Source organism: Lepisma saccharinum, chromosome 20 (genome assembly GCF_977018435.1).
Source record: "Lepisma saccharinum chromosome 20, izLepSacc3.1, whole genome shotgun sequence".
Lineage (NCBI taxonomy): Eukaryota > Metazoa > Arthropoda > Insecta > Zygentoma > Lepismatidae > Lepisma > Lepisma saccharinum.
This window is the reverse complement of record NC_139248.1, coordinates 22,862,041-22,886,730: the sequence shown is the minus strand read 5'-3', so window position 1 is coordinate 22,886,730 and position 24,690 is coordinate 22,862,041. Positions and strand designations below refer to the sequence as shown.

Here is a 24,690-nt window from a genome sequence, read left to right as displayed (position 1 = left end):
AGGTCATTTTCAACATCATTTATAACACAGAAGGTTAGTGATCATCATTATTATTAGTTTTAAATATAATTTTACACTTTCGGTTTGCTTTATGCGCCGCGATGCTGTCTTCCCTTTCTGTCAACCGAGGATAAAGTAGAGATGTCTAAGAAAGATTAGATGTCTGAAATAAGGTTGTAATTGTAACTGTAATCGTGAAAAGTGGAAACATTACAAAACAAGCGGTTTCTGTTACGGACTATCTGTTACGCAATTTGGCGGCACCTGATGCATGACAAGGCCGGTAAGCGGCCGACGCTCTCGCGGTGTCTAAGAAAGATTACATGTCAAAAATAAAGTGCCAGAAATATTTGTATTTTAGAGGACACCTTTTCCAGCATCCTTACGACAAGGTACGTGCTTATTTAAGTTGTAATTGTAACTATAATTGTGAAAAGTGGAAACATTACAAAACAAGCGGTTTGTGTAACGGGCTATCTGTTACGCAATTTGCCGGCACCTGTTGCATGACTGGGCCGGCAAGCGGCCGACGCTCTTGCGGTGTCATGCTGCAATAACCTCCCTGTATTAAGCCCTCCTCTAGTTACCGATTATTAAAGTTAGGCTAAAGTTCGTCTGTTGCTTAACAGATATCTCAGGGGATATCTGTTACTATACGGAACACCACACGTGGAATAGGGTCTGCGTGTGGCCGCGTAAAGCGTGGTTCTCTTTTGTTTTTGCTGTTTTTGATATATTATATCTTTAAAGTTAACCTTTTGTAAAACCAACTTTAAAGCAACGTAATATATAAACAAGCACCCAAAAACCGCTCCCCTCTTAACCTCACGTTGCTACCTCCCCTTCCACGACCCCACAACGCAACTTAATAACAAAACAACAATCAGTAGGTTTTCTTCCCCAGAAAAGAGAAGTTTCAGTGACCAACTCCAGCAGTGTGTGGACCAAAATGTGCGCCATTTGCGAGATGCTATTTTCCGCACTTAATGGTGGTGTAAATCATATTTTATTTTTTTCAATAATAATGGCATACATATGACTGTATGGCTAGCACATGATAAATACTAACTCTTTCTATTTACTGTGTTATATCATTTTAACAATCATCAGGTTTTCCTGCCTCACCCTTTATAAATGTATCACTCACTCATCCACACACACGCACACAAACTCCTACCTGCATTTTCACTACAAACATTAAAAAATCGCAAAATTACCTGGTGCCATAAGCAGATGATTGTTGTGAGTTCACACATGTACAGACATCTATATGATAACAATTCAAATCCATAATCTCCAAGATTCCTAGCTACTAGAAGGACAGAACTGAAATTCTCCAATATCAACGAATCCACCTCCTGAAAACAGTGTTTCTTCATAAATATTCTGGTCATATTACTCATGGAGTGCAATATAAAAAAATCAAGTTTCTTATATTTTACTAACCTTTGATTCAGTGTACATCAGAGACCACATTAAATTCTCTTAATGATTAATATCAAACATACAAACAGTGAGAAATAAAAGGACATTTCATACTTGAGTAAATAACTCAATTTCCACTTCTAATTTACCTGGGTCATTAACATTCCATTCAAATGCTCTATCACTAAGCTACCAAGACAATCTTTGGCTTCACCACAATTTTCATAACTTACTGTCGGATTAAAAATTATGGATACTCAAGTTAGGACTCAAATTAAAAATTAACTAGTATACCTACGTAAAAATGAGTTACATAAAAAATTAGCTTATTCAATTCTGCATTAAACTATGATAACCAAATTATTATTGAATATGCCTTCGATTTTCTATTGCTGCGAGAACAAAAAAAAAACTGCTCGTTTCTTGGTGTTTTCTCAAAGGACTGCTCTCTGAGATTCTATAAATAAAAAACATGTGGTCTGATCATGATGAAATTTAAATATAGTGCAGGTAGAGAAGTTTTAAACACAATCATTTTCAGATTTGTTAATTGGGCAAAAAAGGTTCTTATTAATTTTGTGAAACATTAATTTTGATACTCTTTGCATCTGTTTTAAAAGGACTCACATTGTGAAAACTATTTTATACAGATTAATATTTTATGAGTAGCAAAGTGTGTTGAATTGTGCGATCCGCAAGCTGTCACTCTCTATATGCACTGTTGCTAACCTACTCACAGTGAGAGCCTGCAGATTACAATGGAAATCAGTATAATTAAAAAGAAAGAGTATTGCTGAAATATCTAGTCACAATAGATGTTGGACAGATCATGTTCCTATCTGTCATGAATTACCACAAACCATTTACAGCAAAAAAGATTTGTAACCATCATTATAATTGTATCTTTAATCAAACGAAAAATAAATTTCTGATGAAGGGAGCATGTGTTCTCCTGAAATGTCACAACGAAAAACTGTTTTTATGCTTGTAATATGCAGGCAAGAATGAATAAAGTATCATGGAAAAAAATACAATGCCTGAACATAGTATCTTGAAAGTTGGAGAAAACACAATGATTCAACAATGGTTTGAACCTGCAACCCTAGAATTCTATGTCAGATTTATAACCAAATGAGCTACTAAGATGATGTATTAAAAAATATAAAAATAACCATGGCATAACAGCTCATGTGGGCCAGGGCTTACCTACCGACTGTCGGCCTCACTCCCATCGGAGATGGGTGATCATGCAACTACAATAGTTACGGGGTGACATGTGGTTAGCACAACAAATCCCCAGTCATCGTGGTAGATTTTACATGACATATGCTACTCATTCATAGCTCCCCAATTTCCTCACGAAAGGTGGGTGACCACAGGTCCCATACACTGGCCGAAATCTCAAGAGGAAAGTGGTTATGATTCTCCCCAGGAGACTTGAACCAGAGTAGGTCTCGTAGCCTGAGCCCAAAGCCTGAAGCCTTAGACTATACGGCCACGGTATGAGACACCTCATCTATTCCATATGGAAATAAGGATTGAAGATTACCTTCAAATATGGCAATTAATTCATATTAATATTACATTTCCCAACTTCTACTAGAACTGAACTGACTTACTCTATGCAAAGGTATTAAGGAAGTATCGTACATAGACAAATTAATAAACAGGACCAACCTTGATTCTGTCACTTTCGGGAAGAGAACTGTCAAGTTTCAATTGGTTTCTAATCCAACAAAATGTAAATGGTAGATGATTTTTACCTGTAATAATGACAAATATATACAAAGAAATAAATAATCTGGCTTTAAAAATTGGACAATATAGAACTCATGTTGGAAAACCAAAGGATAATGCAAATTCCTACACATTAGGAGTGGATCAATATGATATTTTAAGCACTCAGCACAATCACAGGACAACAGGAACCCAAAGAGATCCACACTGGACATGAGTCCAGGCTTCAGAGCCTTGTTGGTCTGTAAGACTGCAGTTACTGGGGTGTACTACTATAACAATGAAGCAGGTCCCAGTCATATTTAACCTTTAGCTGCCAGACCTCTCGCACGCCTGTGTTCTCATTCACGCCTGTGCATTTTCAAGCACGTGCTTTTCAAACTTGCCGCAAAGTACAAAACAAATTGTAACTCAAGAACTAATTGTCGTAGACATATGAAATTGGTTTTGTTTTCTTTCTTAAAGACAGGGCTTTAAGCGGAGGTAAAATTTATACACTGTGCATCCCAATAATGAATAAGAAGAAGAAAGTAGATTTTTTTAAAAGTTGGAATACATTCCTGTCCCTGTCCCCCCTTCAATAGACAGAAGAGAACGTAAAAATGTAGTATGTAACGGTGGCACATTCCTACAACACTGCCAAGTTTCATTGAAATCAGTCAGACTGCTACTTCTTGAGTAAGAAAATAATAACATTATACAGCGTGTCCGAAAAGTAACTGTGAAATGCAAAGAGAACACGCGGCTCGGGCATCACTCCATTTTTTGGAAGAATTTTTTGGTGACCGCATAATCTCCCGTGGACTCTGGCCTTCTAGGTCTCCAGACCTCACTCCCCCGGATTTTTTTTTTTTTGTGGGGCTCACAGAAAATCCTCACACACTGGCTGAGATGCAGAGAGCCATTACCCAGCACATTGGACAGATAACTCCAGAAACCCTCCATAAAGTGTTTAACAATAAGGAGCGTCGTGTGCAGACATGTCTTCAGGTCGGAGGAGGACATTTTCAGCATCTCCTGTAGAGAAAACTGCACTGCCCTAAGTACAACTTCAAATTTCACTTCAACATTTCCACTGCACAGTTACTTTTTGGACACCCTGTATAACTCAGCAGTGTTGCCAGCTTTGGGACAATGTCCGGAATTTTGCTTCTAGAATCGGCCCTATGGACGCTGGATGAACCAAATTTGGAGGGAAGCACGGCAAAACACCACTCTATGAGGATATGTAATGCATGCACCGAAACTTTAAAAAAATGGAAATTACGGCATTCAGGAATTTTGCGTAATTACGGAAAATTTCGAAATTTGGGCCTTTGCTTCTGCTTTCCCCCCTTTAACCCTTAATTTTCGAATGTTACTTAAAATGTTGCTTTTTACTCATTCTTTCATTTAGAATTTAAATTGTTCAAAAAGATGCAATAATTCAGCAGTTATATCCTTTTATCTTCAATTTATCCCATAGTAACAAAAGGGAAACAAAGGGCTTTTTCAAACGACGCTTGTTAATAATAGTAACAATGAACGTAGTTTTGTAATTGCAGTATAGAATACCTTTACACGTAAACTAATGAAGACAGAACTGAAATACATTGTATAGTTTTCAAGAAATAACACGTTAATTGCTGACGTGTGCTAACACGTGGCCGGAGCAAATTTCAAGAATCAGGTCTTTGCCCCAACGTCCCCCCTGAATTCTTAATTGTCGTACGTTGCTTAAAATGTTGTTTTTTTACTCATTCTTGCTTCTAGAATGTATTATTTTTCAAAAAGATGCAGTAGTTTACAAGTTATAGCCACTTTTAGAAATCTATCCCATAATAATAGGCAGTAGCAAAGGGAAAATAAGGACTTTTTCAAACTTCGCTTGTTAATAGTAGTAACAATGGATGTATTGTTTTGTAATTCGAGTATGACATACCTTCGTATGTATACTAAAGATAAAAAAAGTCAGAACTGAAATATTGTGTGTAGTTTTTGAGAAATCGCACGTTAATTGATGTGGTGCGCTGCTGGTTGAAATATCGAGCATCTGGCGTTAAGGGGTTCACATGTGGCGGTCGAAATTTCGACCGTCAGGCGGCTAAAGGTTAACATACAGATGTGCATATTTAACATGTTAACTGCCATGTTGGTCATGATGACTGAAACTGGTGCATACCAATCATGCCATGTTGGTCATTGTGACCGAAACATGTGACTTGACTTTATTGTTCCAAGGGTGTGTAACAATGATGCACATAAAGCATGACCAACAAGGCATGGTAGTCGAGTGCGCATTAAAAGTTTTTTTGACTGTTGTATTTTTTACATGGAAAAAAAAAGCGAAACTTTCGAATTTGCGAAATAAAGTCCAATAACCCCTTGGCGAAGGAGGCAAAATTGATGTAACCACCCTGGCAGTTAACGTGTTAACCTTTCGTGACTTTTCATGGTACATAATTTATTAATTTCATGTATCAAATTATCATAAAAGCAGATATTAAGTCAATTTATCTAAGTTTGAAATTTAATAGAAAGACTGGCTGTTATGACAATTTATGTTGTGAAATTACATCTACTGATAACTCTACCTACATATTGTACGATGCACCTATGAGAGACTTACATGGTTTTGGCACGCAGATGGCAATAACATTCCTAATATCATTTGAGATGGAGCCTTTGTCAGGGTAGGATGTAAGTTCCTGGTACAAAGGGGTGAATCTCCACTTATTCAAAGGGTCCCTCTGGATTGTGTTGGAGGGTGATCTGAATGGGTCAGCAGTCACAATCTCATCGAAGGAATGTGAAAAAGATGACCACTTACAGAGCTCCAAACAGTCCATCAGCATCTCTACGGAAAAAATAAGAAAGTATAGATGACATTTTTTTTGTAATTGGATGCAATTGGTGACAAAAATAACATTTCTTGAGACAGCACTTGCAAATCATTTCATTAGACTTTCTCTGTTTAAGTGTACAAAAATAAAAAAGAAGCGTTTCTACTCATTCTGTCAAATCAAATTCACAGACTTTTTGAGTTTTCTTTCCAGGCAATGTTCAAATACATTTCCAGCCTATTCTGAAATTTTAAATGACCATACTCAGTTTACAGTATATTTACAGTGTGAAAAAATTGACTTCTGATCCAAGACCCCCCAATGGCAGAGTGGTTAGCATATCGCGCTATGATGCCAGGGGTCTCAGGATCGAATCCCAGCCTGGGAATGGATGTTTGTGAGTGTCCATTCATCAATTTCATCACATCATCACTTATCCCCATCTTTGCAAATTAGCCAAAAAGTTGCACAAAAAGCAAAGTAAAATAAAGCAAATCAATCAATCAATCAAGAGACCCCATTTTAAAAAGTATTTCTTTTTTACACAAAAAAAATCTGTTGTGTTTAGTTGGAGTTTAGTAATATGTGAAAAATTCACATTCACCAAATGTAAAATAATGGAATTTTATATTCCCTGACTTTTCCAGGTTAAGAATTTTGATAAAATTCCTTGATTTAATACAAGACTTTTTCATTACTGGCCTTAATTCAGACTTTTCTAGGTTTTCAGAATATTGATAAAATTTCCTGACATATTATGCCTATTGCACTAATGTGCTTAATTCAGTGACTTTTCCAATTTTTCGAGAATAATAATGAAATTCCATGACCATTTCACTACTTGGTTTAATTCGCTAACTTTTCCATGTTTCCCCACAATTTTGATTAAATACCCCAACTTTTTACATGACTTTTGCACTTCTGGGTTTATTCCCAGACTTCCAGGATTTAAAGAATTTTGATGAAATTCCCTGACTTGTTACTTGACTGGGCTTAATTCCCTGACTTTTCCAGGAAGCTGATTCAAGAAAAAAATGAATTTATTTTCATTCCCAAAGTTTGGCAAGTTCAAAAAACACTTGAGGTTCCCAGGTTTTCGGGCATATTTCAAAATTCCTGATTGAATTTTTAACTTTTTTACTCATAGCATAATTTCCTAGACTTTTCCAAGTATTCCAGGATATCCAGGCCAGTTTGAAGGTAATTATGAATTTTACTGATATAAACTGATACATGTATACTGCATGTATTGGCCAATACTGACAGAAAACTGATTAAATTGTCCCATTTCTACAATTTACAGAAAATAATTGGTTGAAACTCTATCATGAAGAAACATACCTGAACTACAGCAGACTGTAGCTTGTTTGGCTAGTTGATGACCAACCAGTGAACTAATCCGAGTAGAGTTGGAATCACTGTTGATTGGGCTCGTTATTAGATTATAAGAAAGATTGTAGAGCTTGGATGCGGCAAATTGATTCTCCCTCAAGCAGTCAAATTTCCTGAAATCAAAATATAAAGGTTCAAATTTGCTTTGTCACAGGGTGTAACAAAAACATCTTGCCATTTTTAAACTTTCATCACACGCAGAAATGAACAATTCATGAGAGTGAGCCACTACTGATACAATATATAGGGTTGAATTTAATCACTGATGTAAGTAAATACAGTGGAACCTCGTTTTTGGAGGGACCAAGTTGAAAAAACTTAAAATGCAGGAAAATCTTATGGCATTTTGCTATGTTTAAACCATCAACATTGAATGTGTAATGTAGGAAAATGTAAAATCTGATTTCCACTGTACTTATTCAGAGACTGCTTATATGTGGAAGGAAACATGCTGACTGACACTTTTGTGAATCTAAATAACCTCATAAATACGTAAAATTTTAATGAATTCTCTATCAATATTTTTTCAAAAATGGATTTTGCATAAAATGGCTGATTATCTAGTATAAATGCATAAAATGGCTGATCATCTTGCATAAGTGAATTTACATTTGAAGATATTTCATTTATATGATGTTTAAATGTGAATAATGTAAACCCCGAAGATCCAAACACGATGTTTATAATATGTATGTATATGGCATGTAATAATGGCATGTACTTACTTTTCAGTTACACTAGCTTTCGGCACATCATATGGCTTCCTCAGGAATTAGGACAAGAACAGTCTAAGTTTAAAACATGGGAAGGAATGTTGGATTAAAAAGGTTAAAATTGAAGGTAAAGGCAATGTCTTCCTGATCCCATCTCAGGCTGACAACTGACTATATTTTATTCAATATGGCTGCCTGGCTGACAGGAAGTAAAGATGGCAGCACTTCCTGTTGGCCATTTGTTGTGTACTTCAAGAATATATTAGTAACCAGGGATAGACAAAGCTAAACATAATTCAGATGCCAGCCAAGGACGTATTAGGAGGGGTCTGACTTACAAAGTATTAAAATTAAATCATGAAAATATACTTGTTTAATAGAGGGTTATTTATTTCTGCCACACTTATTGGAAGGCAAGGATTATATTGGGATCATACGACATTCAATGACAGTACCAAAGTAGATTTTTGCAAGATTTATTACTACTTATAATAATAAATATTACCAGAAACTATACTTTTCGTCAACTGGATTTCACATTCTTTTTTGATATTCAATTCTTTATCCATTTGACATTAATTTTTTGCCAAGGCAGTTTTTTTTTAATTTTATTAAAAATGAATATGTCCTGTTATATCACTATCCTTATGCCATTTCTTACCTATTCATGTAATAAAATATAATTAATTAAAATGATATAAAATTAATTAATTTGAATATTTTAATTAATTTAATACAATTATAATTATTTTAATTTAAACATTGTCATTATTGTTATTATTTTGAGACACTTGGTTTCCCTCCCAAAATATATTTCTAGATACGTGCCTGGTGCCAGCCCCTTTTTCTCAGGAGTCAGCCTTTCCTTTTTTTTTTGGCAAATACGGGCTAAGAAAGCAATGAATCTAAATAAGAGAAGCTACGAAATGTGATCTTAAAACCCTTAATTTATTAATTAAAACAAGATTGGATTAAAAGTAATTATTCTTACATTGGAATGGTCTATCCTGGTAACCTGGTACATTGTAATATATGGCAGTCTTGCCATATTGCTGCGGATTTTAAAATTTGGCTAGCAAAAGTTCAACATTTATAATCGCATCTTTATTATTCTGATTTAATGATACACACTATGCAGAAAAAACACACACTGTACTTGTTGATTTTAAAAAAAGTAACCAAACTAGAAAAAGTGAAAAAAAAATGTTTTTCAGAACTGGATTTAAAAATCAGTCGCCAGGTGAAAATTTTCAGGCCCCGTGACAACCGGCCACACTGTGTATTTTTTATCCCTGGTAGTAACTAAAATACATTATATGTCAGTATCAATATGCTCACAATTGTTTGTGAAATTAGTGGCCGCGGTGGCTCAGTCGGTAACGCGTCTGACTACCATGCTCAAGGTCCCGGGTTCGATCCCCGGCCGGTTCAAATCCGGGAACTTTTCTAACGGTGGAAGCGGCCCCGGCGACCACCCAGCGTCGAATAACATGGGTACCTGGGGGAAACCCTGGGGGGTAAAGGCGGTCAGGGGCGTGATGCTGATCACATCACCCCCACTCACGACCGGATCAAGAAAGTGTGGGGCGTTACCCCCACACCCCCTATACGCCTTCATGGCGTGGTGCTATGCACAGGGGAACACTTTTTTTTTTTACCTTTTGTTTGTGAAATTATTAGAACCCTTACTAAATCAACATACTCAGTAACTTTTGAGCTGTCCATTATCCTGCCTTTCTCAATGAGTTTTGTAGCCAATTCCACGGTTCCTTCTTCTGGTGGAAACTGCAAGATGGTGGCCAGCCTCTCAGATTTTGTGTAGAGCTGGAATACCTCATCCTCTCCAAGTTTGGCATCTTCTGTGAAGGAAGATAGTATAAACATTATGGATGGACCACCATGAAATGATAGTTAGTAAGATTAGCTCTTGCAAGTAGTATCCATCTGCTCATGCCTATACTGATTCATAAATATTTAATTTACACTGTAGTAACAATTGCTTCACAATTTGAGACAACAGTGCTTGAATCAACAACCTTTTAGTGAACTTGTGGTAAAGCTGTCTTACCAGCACCACATGGTAGCAATTAATGTGTTGTTTCTTCAGAACTACACATGATATTTCAGTTCTGTCTCTTTTGTTCATTTGTGTACATGTGAACGTATGACACACACACACACACTCACTCACACTCTCACTCACTCTCTCTCCACTCCAGATGCTGTACCCTTAGTGAATGAAGACAGAGGATCTTTGAAATTAATAGGTTTTTAACTATTAAATTGTACAACGTGAAATACGAAATTTCTAAATTTCACGTAAGTAATATATCCATTGCAACCATTATTAACAAGCACAAATTAAAAATGTCTTTGTTCTTCGTCTGAGTATTACGGAGTAATCTTATAAAATGGGCTACAACTCCTCAACCACCATTTTTTGCTGATATTTTTACATTAACATGTAATAATGAAAACAAAAGAACATGTTCACAACATGCAACAATTAGGGGTCCAGTGAAAAACACTCAATTTTCAAAATTTCATTTTTTTTAAAATTGGGGACGGACATTACAAGTCCTCAAAGAATGGTCTTTGTCACTCTCTCTCCTCCAAATTTGGTCCATCTAGCACCCATAGAAGCGATTTTCCAGAAATGTTCCCCATAAGTTGGCAACACTACTTCTCTTACATATTGTTATTATTTTCCCCCCAAGAAGTACCAGACTATTTTCAATGAAACTTTGCATGATTATAGGAATGTACCACTGATACATGCTACATTTTTCATTCATTTTGGGTCTCGGGTTCCATACCTGGTGAAGGCACATAGTGATTCAGATTACACTTTAAACTGTAGGTCCAGTCCTGTTTAGACTTTCTGTGCATAAAGTGGAATTAAAAAAAAAACACCTCATTCATATTGATCTATTGAGTAGGCCACATGGGCATACCTAACGTCTCTTTCTTTGGAAAAAATTCAATTTTCTTTTTCTTCTTCATTTAACTTTCATTACTGTGAGGTACAACATGTAAAATGTATAAATTTCACATCTGCTTAAAGCCTGGTTCATTCTGAAAAAAAAAAAGCAAAACAAAACCAATTTCATATCTCTACAACAATTAACTCTCAAGTTATAATTTTTTGTACATTGCTCAAAGATTGAAAAGTGCATGCATAACAAGTCCAATCCTGAGACACTACACACACACGTGAGAGGTGCCACCTGCTAAAGGTTAACACAATAAAACAGATATCATAAGGAAATGTGTGAAATTACCCTGAATGAAACTTCCAATGCATTCTTGAAGAAGCTTCTGTCGTGCTCCACAATCACTGTACTCTTTAAGTGGAACAGTCTTATTGAAGTCAACCTGGAACATCAAGTACAAATGAATACATGATTTCAAACCAAATTCATGAATAAAACCACTACAGTGTAACAAGAAAAATACTGGAGAGTAGTGGGGGGGGGAGTTGAAATTCTACAATACTTCTACCAAAAAAAACAACACAGAAGTATTTCCATACATTTACTTAAGGATGAGCCAATATTGAATCTTATCAATATTGAAACTGATTTTATACCAACCAGATGGGCCAATATTATATCTTAACAATATTGAAACGGGAATTATACCATCCAGATTTGGGCAGCCCCAATGGCATAGTGGTACCGTCTTCGTCTAGTAATCAAGGAGTTCAAGGTCAATACCTTGTGGAGGCTCATAATGGTTCGAATCCCACATTAAACTGTAGGTCCAGTCCTGATTAGCCTTTCTGTGTATAAAGTGGACTCAAACCAATCAGATTTAAAATTCTGTGTATAAAGTGGACTCAAACCAATCAGACTTAAAATTATCAATATTTCAGAAAGTACTTGGAAGAGTCCTTTGCTTACTTACTGTATGACAATCATGGGCTTTGCCTAAGGAAAAGAAGCTACATAATACAAATGGTTTACAAAACAAGACTGTGCACGAATTGCACTTTTATACCAATAAAAACAACAACAAGATGGCAAAAATCTGTACTTAATCACCGAATGGGAAAATTATGAGCAATTTTATAATAGAACGTATATACATTCGTCAGCAGATACCAATTAAGTAATATATATATATATTGCACTAAATGGCAAATAAAAATATCACCAATTTGGTTCAGATTTATTTTTAGTGCAATGCAAGATCCCAGTAATTTTTTAGGCACAGTAGTATATTTATATCATTGATTTTACAATACAATCTTACCTTCAGCTTGAGTGTATTCCTTATCTCATCAATTGGTAATTCCTCCATTATAAACTTTTTCGAACTTGGTAAGGTTTCATCTAAAACTTTCTCCAGCTTGGATATAACTTGATTGAAAACTCCCATGTAGCTATCTTCAAAAGGCCCTAGCATCTTAAATTGAAACAAACAAGTCAATATCTAAATAAAGTATTAATACATAAATAAATAAAAAAAAATCCTGAGACTCGCTTTGGCATCATTGCAGAGGTCATCCAGGCCGTAAACATGATTTCTGAAGCAGATGTTGTACAAATCCAATATACAGGGTGTTATTTTAATGGCGCCCACGGACCACAGAAACGTATAGAGGACATCAAAACAAATAACTTTTCTCAGTAACATTTTTCTCTGAGCATCCTTTCGGTACTACAGTCGTCCAAAAAAGCCCTTTTGTCACCTGAATGCTGCCAACCCAACACAACATTTGATCACATTTGTGACGTTATTTTCTGTCATGAAGAGGTGCCTGCAAGGTTGCCAGGAACACACATATTCTGTGAAAAATGACATAGCTACAACCAAACACATTATGTACAATAAAGAAAAGTGAGAAAATGCATTCAGTAACCCATCAATAAGAAAAATGTAGAAAAAAATGTATTCAAAAGGAGTGATAATATCGGATCTTGTCTCAGACTACATGTCAAATCTTTGCAAATCTCATTGCCAAGTTGACATCTACATTTGTCCCAGTATTTCTAAAAAAGAACGTACATCCCCTTTCAAAAATCCTAGGCACGCCACTGATTGTGATATCTTCCATTGTATAGTGTCTTAATGTATTGGGTGTACAAGATTAGAACTAACGTTGCTGGTACACTTTTGAAGTTCGTTTTTTGATAAATCAAAGAGCACCGAATTACGAGGAAACTATTTTGTTAAAGGCCCGCCAAAGTCTCTATTCAATCTTGCAGCGTCCTGCTGCATATAAGTTTAACACAAGCCTGTGTTACTTAATAAGTGATACATTATTGTTTTCTTCAATTTCATCTTTATTTAACTATAGAACTAAGAAAAAAATGAATATTCATTCTAATTTTTTTTAAAAAGTTGGATGGGGGTCCACAGCCCCAAAGCTTGAACCTTCGGTTTTTATAGCACTGTATAAAATACTACAACGTTTGCTGAGCACACAAATCATTGTAAGTTGTTTAACTTGAATAAAATAAAGACTAATAGATTTCTCAAAAATCACAACTACTTGATTTTAATTACAAAAGATGTCACTGCCGGAAACAGTGGAGCAGCTTAACCTATGTCTTGTTCCAACAGGCAAGAAAAGCACTGCTGTGTCACCTCCCATGGTTGCTAATTTTTAGGTCTTGGGTATGTCATAAAATGCCTCAGTGTTTGATATATATCATTCCAATTTTGCAAATTTATAAATAACTAAAAAAACAAAAAAAGCCATTGTGGGAGGTGCAAAAAAAGAATGATCACCTCCCCAAGCCTTTAATTTGCTCTTGCAGAAAGCTTCTCAGACTGATAGTTGTAGTTTGTCTAAATGTTTTCACCACCACCCTAGTGGCATCCGGGTACATGTCAGCTGCTCTCTCTCTCTGGCTAAGGCCTTTACACAGTAACAGTGCATGCAATAAATGAGAGGTAGCAGAGGTGACAGGAATATTTTCTAGAATTTCTGTGAAGGGGCGGTCATCTCCTGACTCCTTTCATCCAACCTAGTAATATTATTATAGTCCTTCACCTTAAGTTCATTTCATGCTTATCTTTCGTTGCCCCTCCCCCTTTCTTCGTCATCCTTACATTAGTTCGCCCCTGTCTCTCATCGCCTCCTATCTTTCGTCATCCTTATCTTTATTCACCCCCTGTCTCTCATTGCCTCATTCCTTTCATTGGCCCATCCTTCGTCATTCTTATCTTTGTATGCTCCCCTCTCTCTCCTCGCCCTCTTATCATTTGTGCCCCCTCTCTCTTGTCATACCCTTATCATTCATCACCTTTATCTTTCGTCATTCTTATACTTATTCGCCCCCTTCTCTTGTCTCACCCTTATCATTCATCGGCCCTTCATCATTCTTATCTTTGTTTGCCCCTTGTCTGTCATCGCCCCTTTATCATTCTTCGCCATTCTTATCTTTGTTCGCTTCCCCATGTCTCTCATCGCCCTCTTATCATTTGTCACCTCCATCCTTCCTCATTCCTATCTTTGTTCGCTCCCCCTGTCCCTCGTCGCCCCCCCCCTCTCTATTGTCACCTCATTATCATTTGTCCCCCAATTTTTCGTCATTTTTATCTTTATTTGCTGCCTGTCACTCATCGCCTCATACCTTTCATCGTCCCCATCTCCTCAATAATGATAGCTCTTTTGAAAATACCACAATATTTACTTTGTTGCATTTCAACCGTTCATATTATTTAAGAAATAAAATAAGGCCCTTAAAGGTCTGTCGACCCTCGGAAGTGGGGAGCCCTTTATTCCTCTCTTGTACGATCCTTAATTGACACTAGGTGTGTTATATTTCATTCAAACTGTGTAAATTATTTATCAATATATGAAAAAATAAAGTAGGTCCTCGGTGGAAGTTTCCCACGATGCCCCCTCAAGGGCCTTGGAGGGGATGGTTGCTACCCCCACTTTAATCTGCCCTTGCCGCTGTTGGCACATTTTACACACATTTCCCAGTCGCTGTTCATGAAATTGCCACTTGGAAACATCACAGATGGTATAGTTCTACGAAACGGGGATAAGTGTCTGAACAGTGGCGGCAACTATGTTGAAAATTAGTACAAGGTATATACTTCAGTGCACAATAGTTTTTGTTCCACTACATTTTGTTTTTTTAATTGGCAAACAGAACTTATTTTCTGGATAATCCCTGCATATCAGATCGGTAAAATTAACTGTATTCTTACCAATAAACCGATACACTTATATTGGGCAGTTTAACAATGAATCTATCCCATCCCTACATTTTATCTCTCTGGATGAAATGAAGCAGATTACAAGCCTTTCAGCTATGATCCTCAGAAAAACATACAATCAGATTTTTCAAACAATAGATCAATATACCTATTCTGACCGATGCTGATAAGAACCAATAATATGTCTCATCTGTAATTTATTGCATTTTCAAATAATATACCACGTGAAAATATGTTTCACAAACAACACATTTTTATCCAGGAAGATAACAGGAAGATACTAAATATATTTCTTCCAGTATTATAATGTATCTTCTGAAGTAATTATGGGATAGTTACCATGTTTTGACCATGGTGTATGAAGATAGCAGAACAAGCAGCCAAAATAACAGGAAGACATCACAATAAATACACCAGCAAAACTTAATTATCATGACTGCGATTATACAGACTTACATGAAAACACTTCATAATTAAATGAGGAAAATAAAGTTGATATACATACATTCCTTTCAATTAGTGAATACATCTTAAGTATTATCCTTTGGCAGCATTTAATGCAATCTTCATTATCAAGCTTGTTCAAAACTGACATAGCTTCACTTTCACTCCTGGACAAAAATTGGAAAATGAAATGTAATTAACCATTAATAAAATCTGATTTTTGATGATTTAAAAAAATAGTAAACTAATGCTATACTGATACCATTTCAGATGTACTTGCTGGTGGTCTTATTACCAGCACTTGCTGATATTAACGATGATGCCAACAGTAAACATTTAAGCAAGTCCAAGGCTATTAATAAAATGGCATTACTATTGGTTTCTTTCGCTGATTGTTGCTTTCCATCCACCAGTTGAAAAGGTGGACACTACTATCGAATCAACTTAGACCTTTAAAAACATTCTTTACTTGAATTCAAATTATGCTAAGTTATGACATACGGTGTCATACACAAGGGTAGAAAAAACTAAAACTAATACAGGTGCCAGCCCCTCTTCCTCAACAGCCTCATTTTTTTTTTTCAAATATGGTCTAAGAAAGCCATGAATCCGCTAAGATAAAGCCACATATTTTGAAATATGATCCTAACACATTTAATGTATTATTTGATACAAAACTGAATAAAAAGTAATTAATTCTTGTGCCAGAGTGGCGTTCCTAAAGAAGGTAACAGCATGCATAGCTATACAATACACTCTAATATATGGTCGATTCTACACATCACTGCAGATTTTACGGTGCAAAAATTTACAATGGTATGTTTATTATTATTAATTATTGATACAGAAAACACACAAACACACTATGTAAACACACTATGTTCATTATTATTAAAAAAGAGAAGCAATTTCCACAAGTAAACTCGAAACATTAAAAAATATATATACAGTCAACTCTCGACACAACGACCACAGTTCCCGGGAAAAGGGTCGTTATTGGAATTTGCACCAATTTTGACCTTAAACGGAGCTCAAACTGACACAAATATACCTAGGAGACGTTAAGACCATTTATCCTGGTAGTTATACAACCTGTTATGCACATGATGCGTGTTGTGATAAGGAAAATAGAACATTAAAACGTGTTCACAAAAAAGGATTTAAAATAATGTTACTTTCTTTTAATTGTGCAGTCGTTGCTCTTCCAGGAAATTCTTACAATTCTAGTTCATGAGAAACCCGTTTGCACTGAGACCTACAGAAAGGAAAACAATCGCTCGTTTATTACAAGCGAAATTTGAAGAATCTTGACACCAGTCACACTGGCACCAGCAAAAATCGGGAGATAATCGGGCAGAATGAATGTTGGATTTTTATATGGGTCTACTGGAGCATTGTCTGTTACAGGATTAACTGGTAAGATAAGATCTCTCTGGAGACACAACACAAGCTTTCTAGGCAACAGACAAAAAAAAGCGGGGCTGTAAAAAAAGTTAAGTTTTCTTTGCTTCAGCCAACTTCATATTCATCCCCCTCCCCCATTCCAGGAAGCAGTCCAAACTCTTCCTCAACTTGCATTGAAATCCAGCCTGAAAAAGGATTTGATTGATTGATTAAGTTTTTTTTACTTTGTGTTTTGTGCCTCTTGGCTAATGGGGAATGCGAAGATTGGGATGAGTGATGAAATTGATGAATGGACATTCACAAACAACCAAGCCCAAGTGGGATTCGAACCCGGGACCCTTGGCGTAGCAGCACGATGTGCTAACCACTCGGCCACAGGGTCCGGCAGCCTGAAAAAGGAAACACACACTTTAAACTGTATATTTAGTCTCGATTAGCCCATCAGCATAAAATGAACTCAAAAGAAGCTTTATGAAACCTGTGCATTTTCAGATATCAAAATGGGAGATCGTTATTTACTCCACGTTAATCGACGATTTAATGTTGGATTTAGGAGTATTCTCGATGTCATACACCCGCTCCTCCAAAAGCTTTCCCTTGAATAATGTTTTTGTTCTTTAATTGGTCTTGGCGTTCATTTCTAGGGAGTACTTTTTTTCTTTTCTTTTTTCTGAAGAAAAGCAGTGATTATATTTGTGCATTTCCTTCCAACACTGCTCTGAGTGTTCAGTAAGTTTATTCTTGTGTCAGGTATAAAATAAAATTTACAGTTTTGCTTATCAGAAGGTGCAGAACATGAAGTTGTTTTAACTCTTGTTTTTCTTTCTGGAGATCGAATTTCCTTATATTCAAATCAAAACAGCTTTGCAAGATTCAAAACAATGACTTTTTCCATCGTGCTGGATGAGTCATTGCTGTTATTGGCAAGTGACAAAACATTGGCGCCAGCTGCAGCGTAAAAACAAGGAGACCGGCTGGAAGTTCAAGCAACAGGTGGTCGAAGAGAAAATCCTCCTCACTTGGAAGATGGAACTTTTATCAGCAGTATGAAGAAGAAAGAACTGATCCTTAACATTTTACCATGCAACAGACAATAATACGGGCAATATTTCCTATGCAGACAACAGCATAAAAAAAGACCTGAATTCTGCAATTATCACATTGCCCTACACGCCAGTGGCTGAGAATGTGGGAAGGAGGGAGGGGGTCACTTTTTTATATTTGTCCTATGGTTTTTGCTCATTTTTAAGAATGTATCCAGAATTGGTTGCTCCATTTTAGACGTCAAAGGAAAAAAGGAAAGGAGGAGGGGCCCACTTCCACCCTCTCCTGTAATCAGCCCATGTGCACACACGAGCAAGAAAACCGTGGCTGAAACAATCGACATCGCTTCCCCCCCTTTCCCCTTCACGTTTGCTGACAGGAAAAGCGGGAGAAGTCAGCCAATGGGGCATTTTTTGGAAAATATTATGACATCAGCACAGTTAGGAAAACGTATAAAGTGGGAAATGGGAGTTATGATGCACGTAAGATCAAAGTAAACTTTTGCGGAAACCTGGATGACAACAGATTAAGTGGGTTGACGATCTTTAGTTGGTCTATGTGGCTTTGATTATGTCTAACAGTTTCCCTTTTTTATGAAGTGTTACAGGGAACAAAAAACACGTTTTGAATGAAGGTGGTTACCGGAAGATTTCGGCAACGTACAAGGCCAAGAGTAGCTCCAACATCAAAGCACATTCGATCTTCTCTTCTCGTGTATCCAAGAGCAAGCGAAATATCAATGGCAAAACAATCCTGGCACGATGGGTAGAGGCTGTTGGGTGCAGGGTAGCATTTGTGCATTTGGGGGAGGGGAGGGCAGAGGTCAAGTGCAATTGGATATCACTCAAGCCTGGTGTGGTGGTGTCTATTTTTAGATCAGACTCACTTGCAAGCGGTAGAGCGCTCATGAAGGGAATGAGTGCGAATCAAATGAGTGCAACAAACTTACTTTTCGACAGACTTCCTTCAATTTTTAAACTTTTTTCCAAATTTTTCATGGTTCCCGTGAAAAGGATCGTTACTTCGAGAGGTTCGTTATATCCGGGGTCGTAGAATCGAGAGCCAACTGTACTTTTTAGCACTGAATTTGAAAATTCAGACACCCCCTATTTTTCTACCCCTGGTCATACATATATCAATAGAATACTATTTAATGTCAATACTAAATGCAATAAAATACTAATGGTGACAAGAAAGTCAACAAACAACATTTGGAGGTGATATAAATAGGGAATTTGTAAATGAATTTTAACTCTATAAACATGCAAATTCAAAGAATTTCCGGACAGTGAATAAACCTGTGTTACTTATAAATGATACAACAAACATACCCTGTCTCCAGTAAATGATGGATGTACAGAATGTAAACCTCCAATTTTTCAGCTTCGCCTTTGCCCATGGCAAGTTGTAACGCATCTTCTAAAGCATCTTCTTTGCCTTCTTTGAATATGTACAAAACAAGCAATCGAAACTGAAAAAAATAGCAATCATCAGACATACTTATTGTCAAACTTGGCTTGGCTATACTTTCTAAGTTCACTTTATGCACAGATAGACTAATCAGGACTGTATCTACAGTGGAATCTGAAAAACTATGTGCCTCCACTGGGTATCGAACCTGGGGCTCTTGATTGCAAGGCGATGTCAAATTTAAATCTGAAATTAGAGAGAGAAGAAAGTCCATGCTTTATTTCTTATTTGGCTGCTAAACCTCCTCTTTGCTTAGGATGTCTGTTCACGCTCATTGTTCATTTACTCTTTAGGTTGTAACATTATTTTACACCAGAGTCTTCTGACATACCATGCCATTGCTCTACTGAGCTACTGGGCCAACCCTGGTCTTGCCTCATATTTTGCTTCTGATGTTTTGCAGTGTGGAACTGTCTCCATGTGTAAGATGGTATGGTATGGTATGTCAAGTATTTTTTCCTTTAAACATCAATGTAGTACATCTCCTGTGTGTGGTGAATTATAAGGTAAACCACAGTGTCTATTGACCTTGTATATTTCATAAACAAAAGATGTTCAAAATATAAATAATAGGGATGGACTGACGAAATTTTGGTTGATACTGATGAAGTACTAATATAACATTTACTGATACTGATATTCTACTAATCTGATATAAAATTTCAAATATTTTGTTGACCTTCTTAATAAATGTATGTTACCACATGAACTAAGCTTTTGCAATGCAAAAGCTGCATATTAGACATTCACTTTAAAAAATAAGTATGGAACGGAGATTATATACAAAATGTACAACATTGTCTTAAACTAAGATAATTATAGATATATCATAATGGTGAAATTATTAGAAATATTTCTCTTGTAGTTTACAGTTATTACAAGCATAAGAACACAGTTTTTCGTTGTGACATTTCAGGAGAACACACGCTCCCTTCATCAGACATTTATTTTTAGTTTGACTAAAGATACAGTTATAAGAATGGTTAACAATTTTTTAAAACAAAAATAATTTGGTATACAATGGATGTTGTCAATGTTACATTGTTGTAATATAACAACTTAACTAAAAAGAAGCAGTCTGCTTTATTTTTATTTCAGATTAAAAAAAAAATCATCACATTATTTTTTTATTTAAAAATTATGACTCCCAAATATCATCAGGTAATCATTGCTTTCACAAAGTTTCTTGATGTTTTCTGTTACATTAAATTTTAAAGATGGTGGCTTACTCCATTTGCGAAAAAGAAAACTCCATAGTGGGTCTATGTTATCATTTTCATTATTTAATTTATTCCAGTGTTCTTCTGCAATGAACAAAGCTTCCAGACATTCAAGTCTATGTTTCCAGTCACTTTTTAAAAAGAAGGATTCATGTTCCCACAGAAATGTGTTTTTAAGGTCTTATTTCCAAAATAAGACACCAATGGTTGTGCTAATTACTTACTGAATTTTCGCAAACAACAAAAAACTTGCAACAGAATACATACATTATAACTTAATTCCAAATGCTTTGTGCACTGCTTCAAGGCATACTTCTTGAGAACTGCTTTAGCACAAACCAAATTCTGCTGATCCCTGATGTTATCTGTTAGTGGGTGGTTTAGTTTCAATGCTTCTTCAGTTATGGCAGTGATTGTTGAACTCCAAGGTACTGGAGCCATTTTCAATGCAAGCAGAACACACTTGAAGCGATCCTGTAAGATGCAGAAAGAAACAAACAGATTATAACATATACAGGGTGATTAAAAAAATTAACTAACACTATATGGGAAATAGAAAATTTTGCTTACTTAAAGGAGGAAACTGCTGCAATGACACAAATTTATTCATGTTTAGTGTGTTATAGAGTACATTTAGTGTGTGACAGTCTATGCAAACATGGGTGTTACAATCAAGAAGTAAATGTAGACGGTGAGTAGTACATTTTCTATTTCCCATGAAGTGTTAACATTCTTTTGGATCACCCTGTATATTTGTCATCTTCGATCTCTGGTGACAATATGACATCCCCCTTTTTTGTGTGTGTGCATTTCCTTTATTTTAAATATTTATATTAGCTGTTATATGTATTTATATTAGTAATTAGGAAATACCAACGCTGATACTCTCATTGATTATTGCACATATTGATACAATGCTTCAAAATTGTAACAGTTAAAAGTTATACAAAATACTGACTAATATTATTATTAGTTAGTATTGAGCTCAGCCCTTATGAATGTAAAGTATTTCACTGCAATTACATGCATCAATTTACCATAGATTTGCTTCAAAATATAATAGGATTACATCAGAATATTAAAATAGTTGCCACTTAAAACAAAATCCACTTCTTTGCATAACAATGGTATAAAACAAATTTCAAATTTGGCTTCATTTTCACAATCAATAGACTCCACGAAAGTGTTGCATGACACTTTTAAGAATTCCTTGAAATACCCAAATTCCAGCAAGGTATTGGTAATTATCAGGGAAGGATTTATATCTAGTAAAAATTGCTAAATATGTAAAGGTAAAGGTATACATATTTACTTATTTTCACCAAAATATGGAGTTAAATATGGACTTAAAATTGTAAAGAAATTACCTTTTAATAATGTAAAACACCGTAAAACACTACAAGAGTTTCATAAAATACAATATGCTTACATCGACATTAATTGTAAACCAACACAAAATGTGTTTTCATTTTTTGTTTCCAAAACAATGAATAACAAAATTTCGATGTAAGTGTCCGAACGTGAAATTCCTTCTGTTGTCTCTTAAAATGAATTTCTATTAACTAAAACTGTGTTTAATACAGCAAGAAGTAATGGGAGTTTATAGCAAATTTGTCAGTTATTCGCAAAAAAAATTCACCCAACTCTTTCGGTCACATGGGAACATAATTTTTGCACGAATATGGAGTGTATGTTGAGAAATGTTCTGAAATATGTAAATAGTATGTAAAAATAACTACAATATGTAAAATATGAGCCAAAAACCTACGTAATATATGTAAAAATATGGAAAATGAAAACTGAATTTTTTGAGTCTACATGCCATGATGTGCAAAGGTAATAGAAAATATAAATACGTATTTACATTAGGGATGGGTCTATATGAAATTTTGGCCAATACCGATAAAGTGCTGATATAAAATTTACTGATACCGATAACAGATATTCTACCGATCCGATATAAAATTAGAAATGGTCCTTGAAGAACCTGAAAGGTTCATTGGCCTCCTTAATAAATGTGTGTTTCAAGGTGACTGCAGTGCAAAAGAAGTTGCATATTTAGACATTTACTTTTTTAGAAAGTAGGGCATGGAGATTATCTATAAAAATTACAACAAAATGGCAGAATTTTGCACTAAATTATCAGATATTTATCGATATATCGGATCGGTAAAATAATCAGTAATTTTACCGATACCGATAGAGTACCGATTAATCGGTCCCATCCCTAATTTAGATATAAATCCATTCCCTGGTAATTATCATCGGTGAATAAATTCAAATCAATATCGGTGCCGATATATCAGCACAAATATTAGATCAACCCTAATTTAGATACATAGTTCCACAATACCTAGGTAGTATACCTGATGGTGAGAAAGTATCTATTCTAAACATCATGAGAATAAATAATAAAAGTCATTATGTTTTTCTTGTTATCAGTCTCTTCTATACTTTTTGAGGTATCTTAAGGAAGAGTCACGATGGTCTAGTCAGTAGGGCATCAGACTGCCACAGAGGAGACCCGGGTTCAATTCCTGGGATAGGTGATCTAAGGTCCTAATTTTTCCAGTCTTGTCCCCACATAAAATGGCTCTGGGGAAAACCTAAGGGTAAAGGCAGGCAGAGCATGATGCAGATCACATCACCTTCAAAATGGCCGACATTGAGAATGTGTGAAGCCTTATCCCCAAATCCTCAAAATGTGCCTCCATGGCATGGTGCTACATACATGGGAACTTCACCATTTATTTCATCTTAAGACACATGTAATCTTAGGTTAATTACTACCATGCAGATGAATGAGGTAATATGTGTGGGGTAGAACTACATATTTATGGTGAAAAAAAGATCAAGATTTTGGTGCAAAAACTGAGCACATTTTGGGATCAAAAGTAGTACATAAATTGACATTTCAGTGTTAAAATGGTGAATATAACTATAAACTTTATTTAAAAACTATGCTTATCACACAAAATAAACTTCTCTCTTCTAATAGAACATTTATGTCAGGGTATTAAAGTTTATTCCTGTACAAAGAAGTACATTTTTGCTTCTCAAAAATTTCAGCAGAATTAATTAATTTTCAGTGATTTGTATAACTCGCAAGATAATTCAGAAAATGTCACATCAGTAAATACAGTCAACTCTCGATATAACAACCCTCTCGAAGTAACGACCTTTGCACTCGTTTTATTCGTACTCATTCCCTTCACGAGCACTCTACCGCTCCCAAGTGGGTCTGATCTAAAAATAGACACCACCACACAAAGCTTGAGTGATATCCAATAGCACTTGATCTCTACCCTCCCCTTGCCCAATTGCGCCAATGTTACCCCGCACACGACGGATGCTATCCAACATGCTAGGCTTGTTTTGCCATTCTGATTTTGCTTGCTCTTGGATACGAGAGAAGAGAAGATAGAATGTGCTTGGATGTTATTTTAAATCGATCTTGACTTGTTTCCTTGTCCTAAGAGCTGCTGACAACTTTGGGGGGGGGGGGGGAGCAGTCTGAAGTGACTGTGCTGGACTTGCAGTCTTTGTCTAGGTATATGGCAGGTCGAGCTCTTTCATCGATAAATACATCACCTTGAGAAATTAGAGATAAGATCGCAGGAATGTACAGATGCGTGGTGCCTGGAAGTCTGGACCATCTGTCCAGCTCTGACCTAGATTTCAGCAAGTCCCCGTGAGTGAGCAACTCTTGGTCTTGTAGCCGTCAACTTCTGGTAACCGCCTTCATTCAAAATGCATTCTTTGTTCCCTGTAACACTTCATAAAAAAGCAAAACTGTTAGAGATAATCAAAGCCACATAGGACAACTAAAGATCGTCAACC

General features: G+C 36.0%; 1 protein-coding gene across 2 annotated transcripts in view; it reads right to left on the bottom strand.

The window, feature by feature from the left end:
• rod (kinetochore component rough deal) overlaps positions 1-21,321 on the bottom strand; it is a 76,928-nt gene extending 55,607 nt beyond the window's left edge. For both annotated transcript variants that reach the window (XM_083142192.1, XM_083142193.1), the window contains exons 1-10: positions 21,118-21,321; positions 19,492-19,631; positions 15,774-15,879; positions 12,344-12,496; positions 11,371-11,464; positions 9,792-9,948; positions 7,326-7,489; positions 5,771-5,998; positions 3,103-3,188; positions 1,218-1,358 (exon numbers count right to left, since the gene is read on the bottom strand). In XM_083142192.1, the coding sequence (XP_082998318.1) occupies positions 1,218-1,358; positions 3,103-3,188; positions 5,771-5,998; positions 7,326-7,489; positions 9,792-9,948; positions 11,371-11,464; positions 12,344-12,496; positions 15,774-15,879; positions 19,492-19,631; positions 21,118-21,291 (1,443 nt within the window). In that variant the 5' untranslated portion in view covers positions 21,292-21,321. The remainder of the gene's footprint in view (positions 1-1,217; positions 1,359-3,102; positions 3,189-5,770; positions 5,999-7,325; positions 7,490-9,791; positions 9,949-11,370; positions 11,465-12,343; positions 12,497-15,773; positions 15,880-19,491; positions 19,632-21,117) is intronic.
• Positions 21,322-24,690: the final 3,369 nt, after the last annotated feature.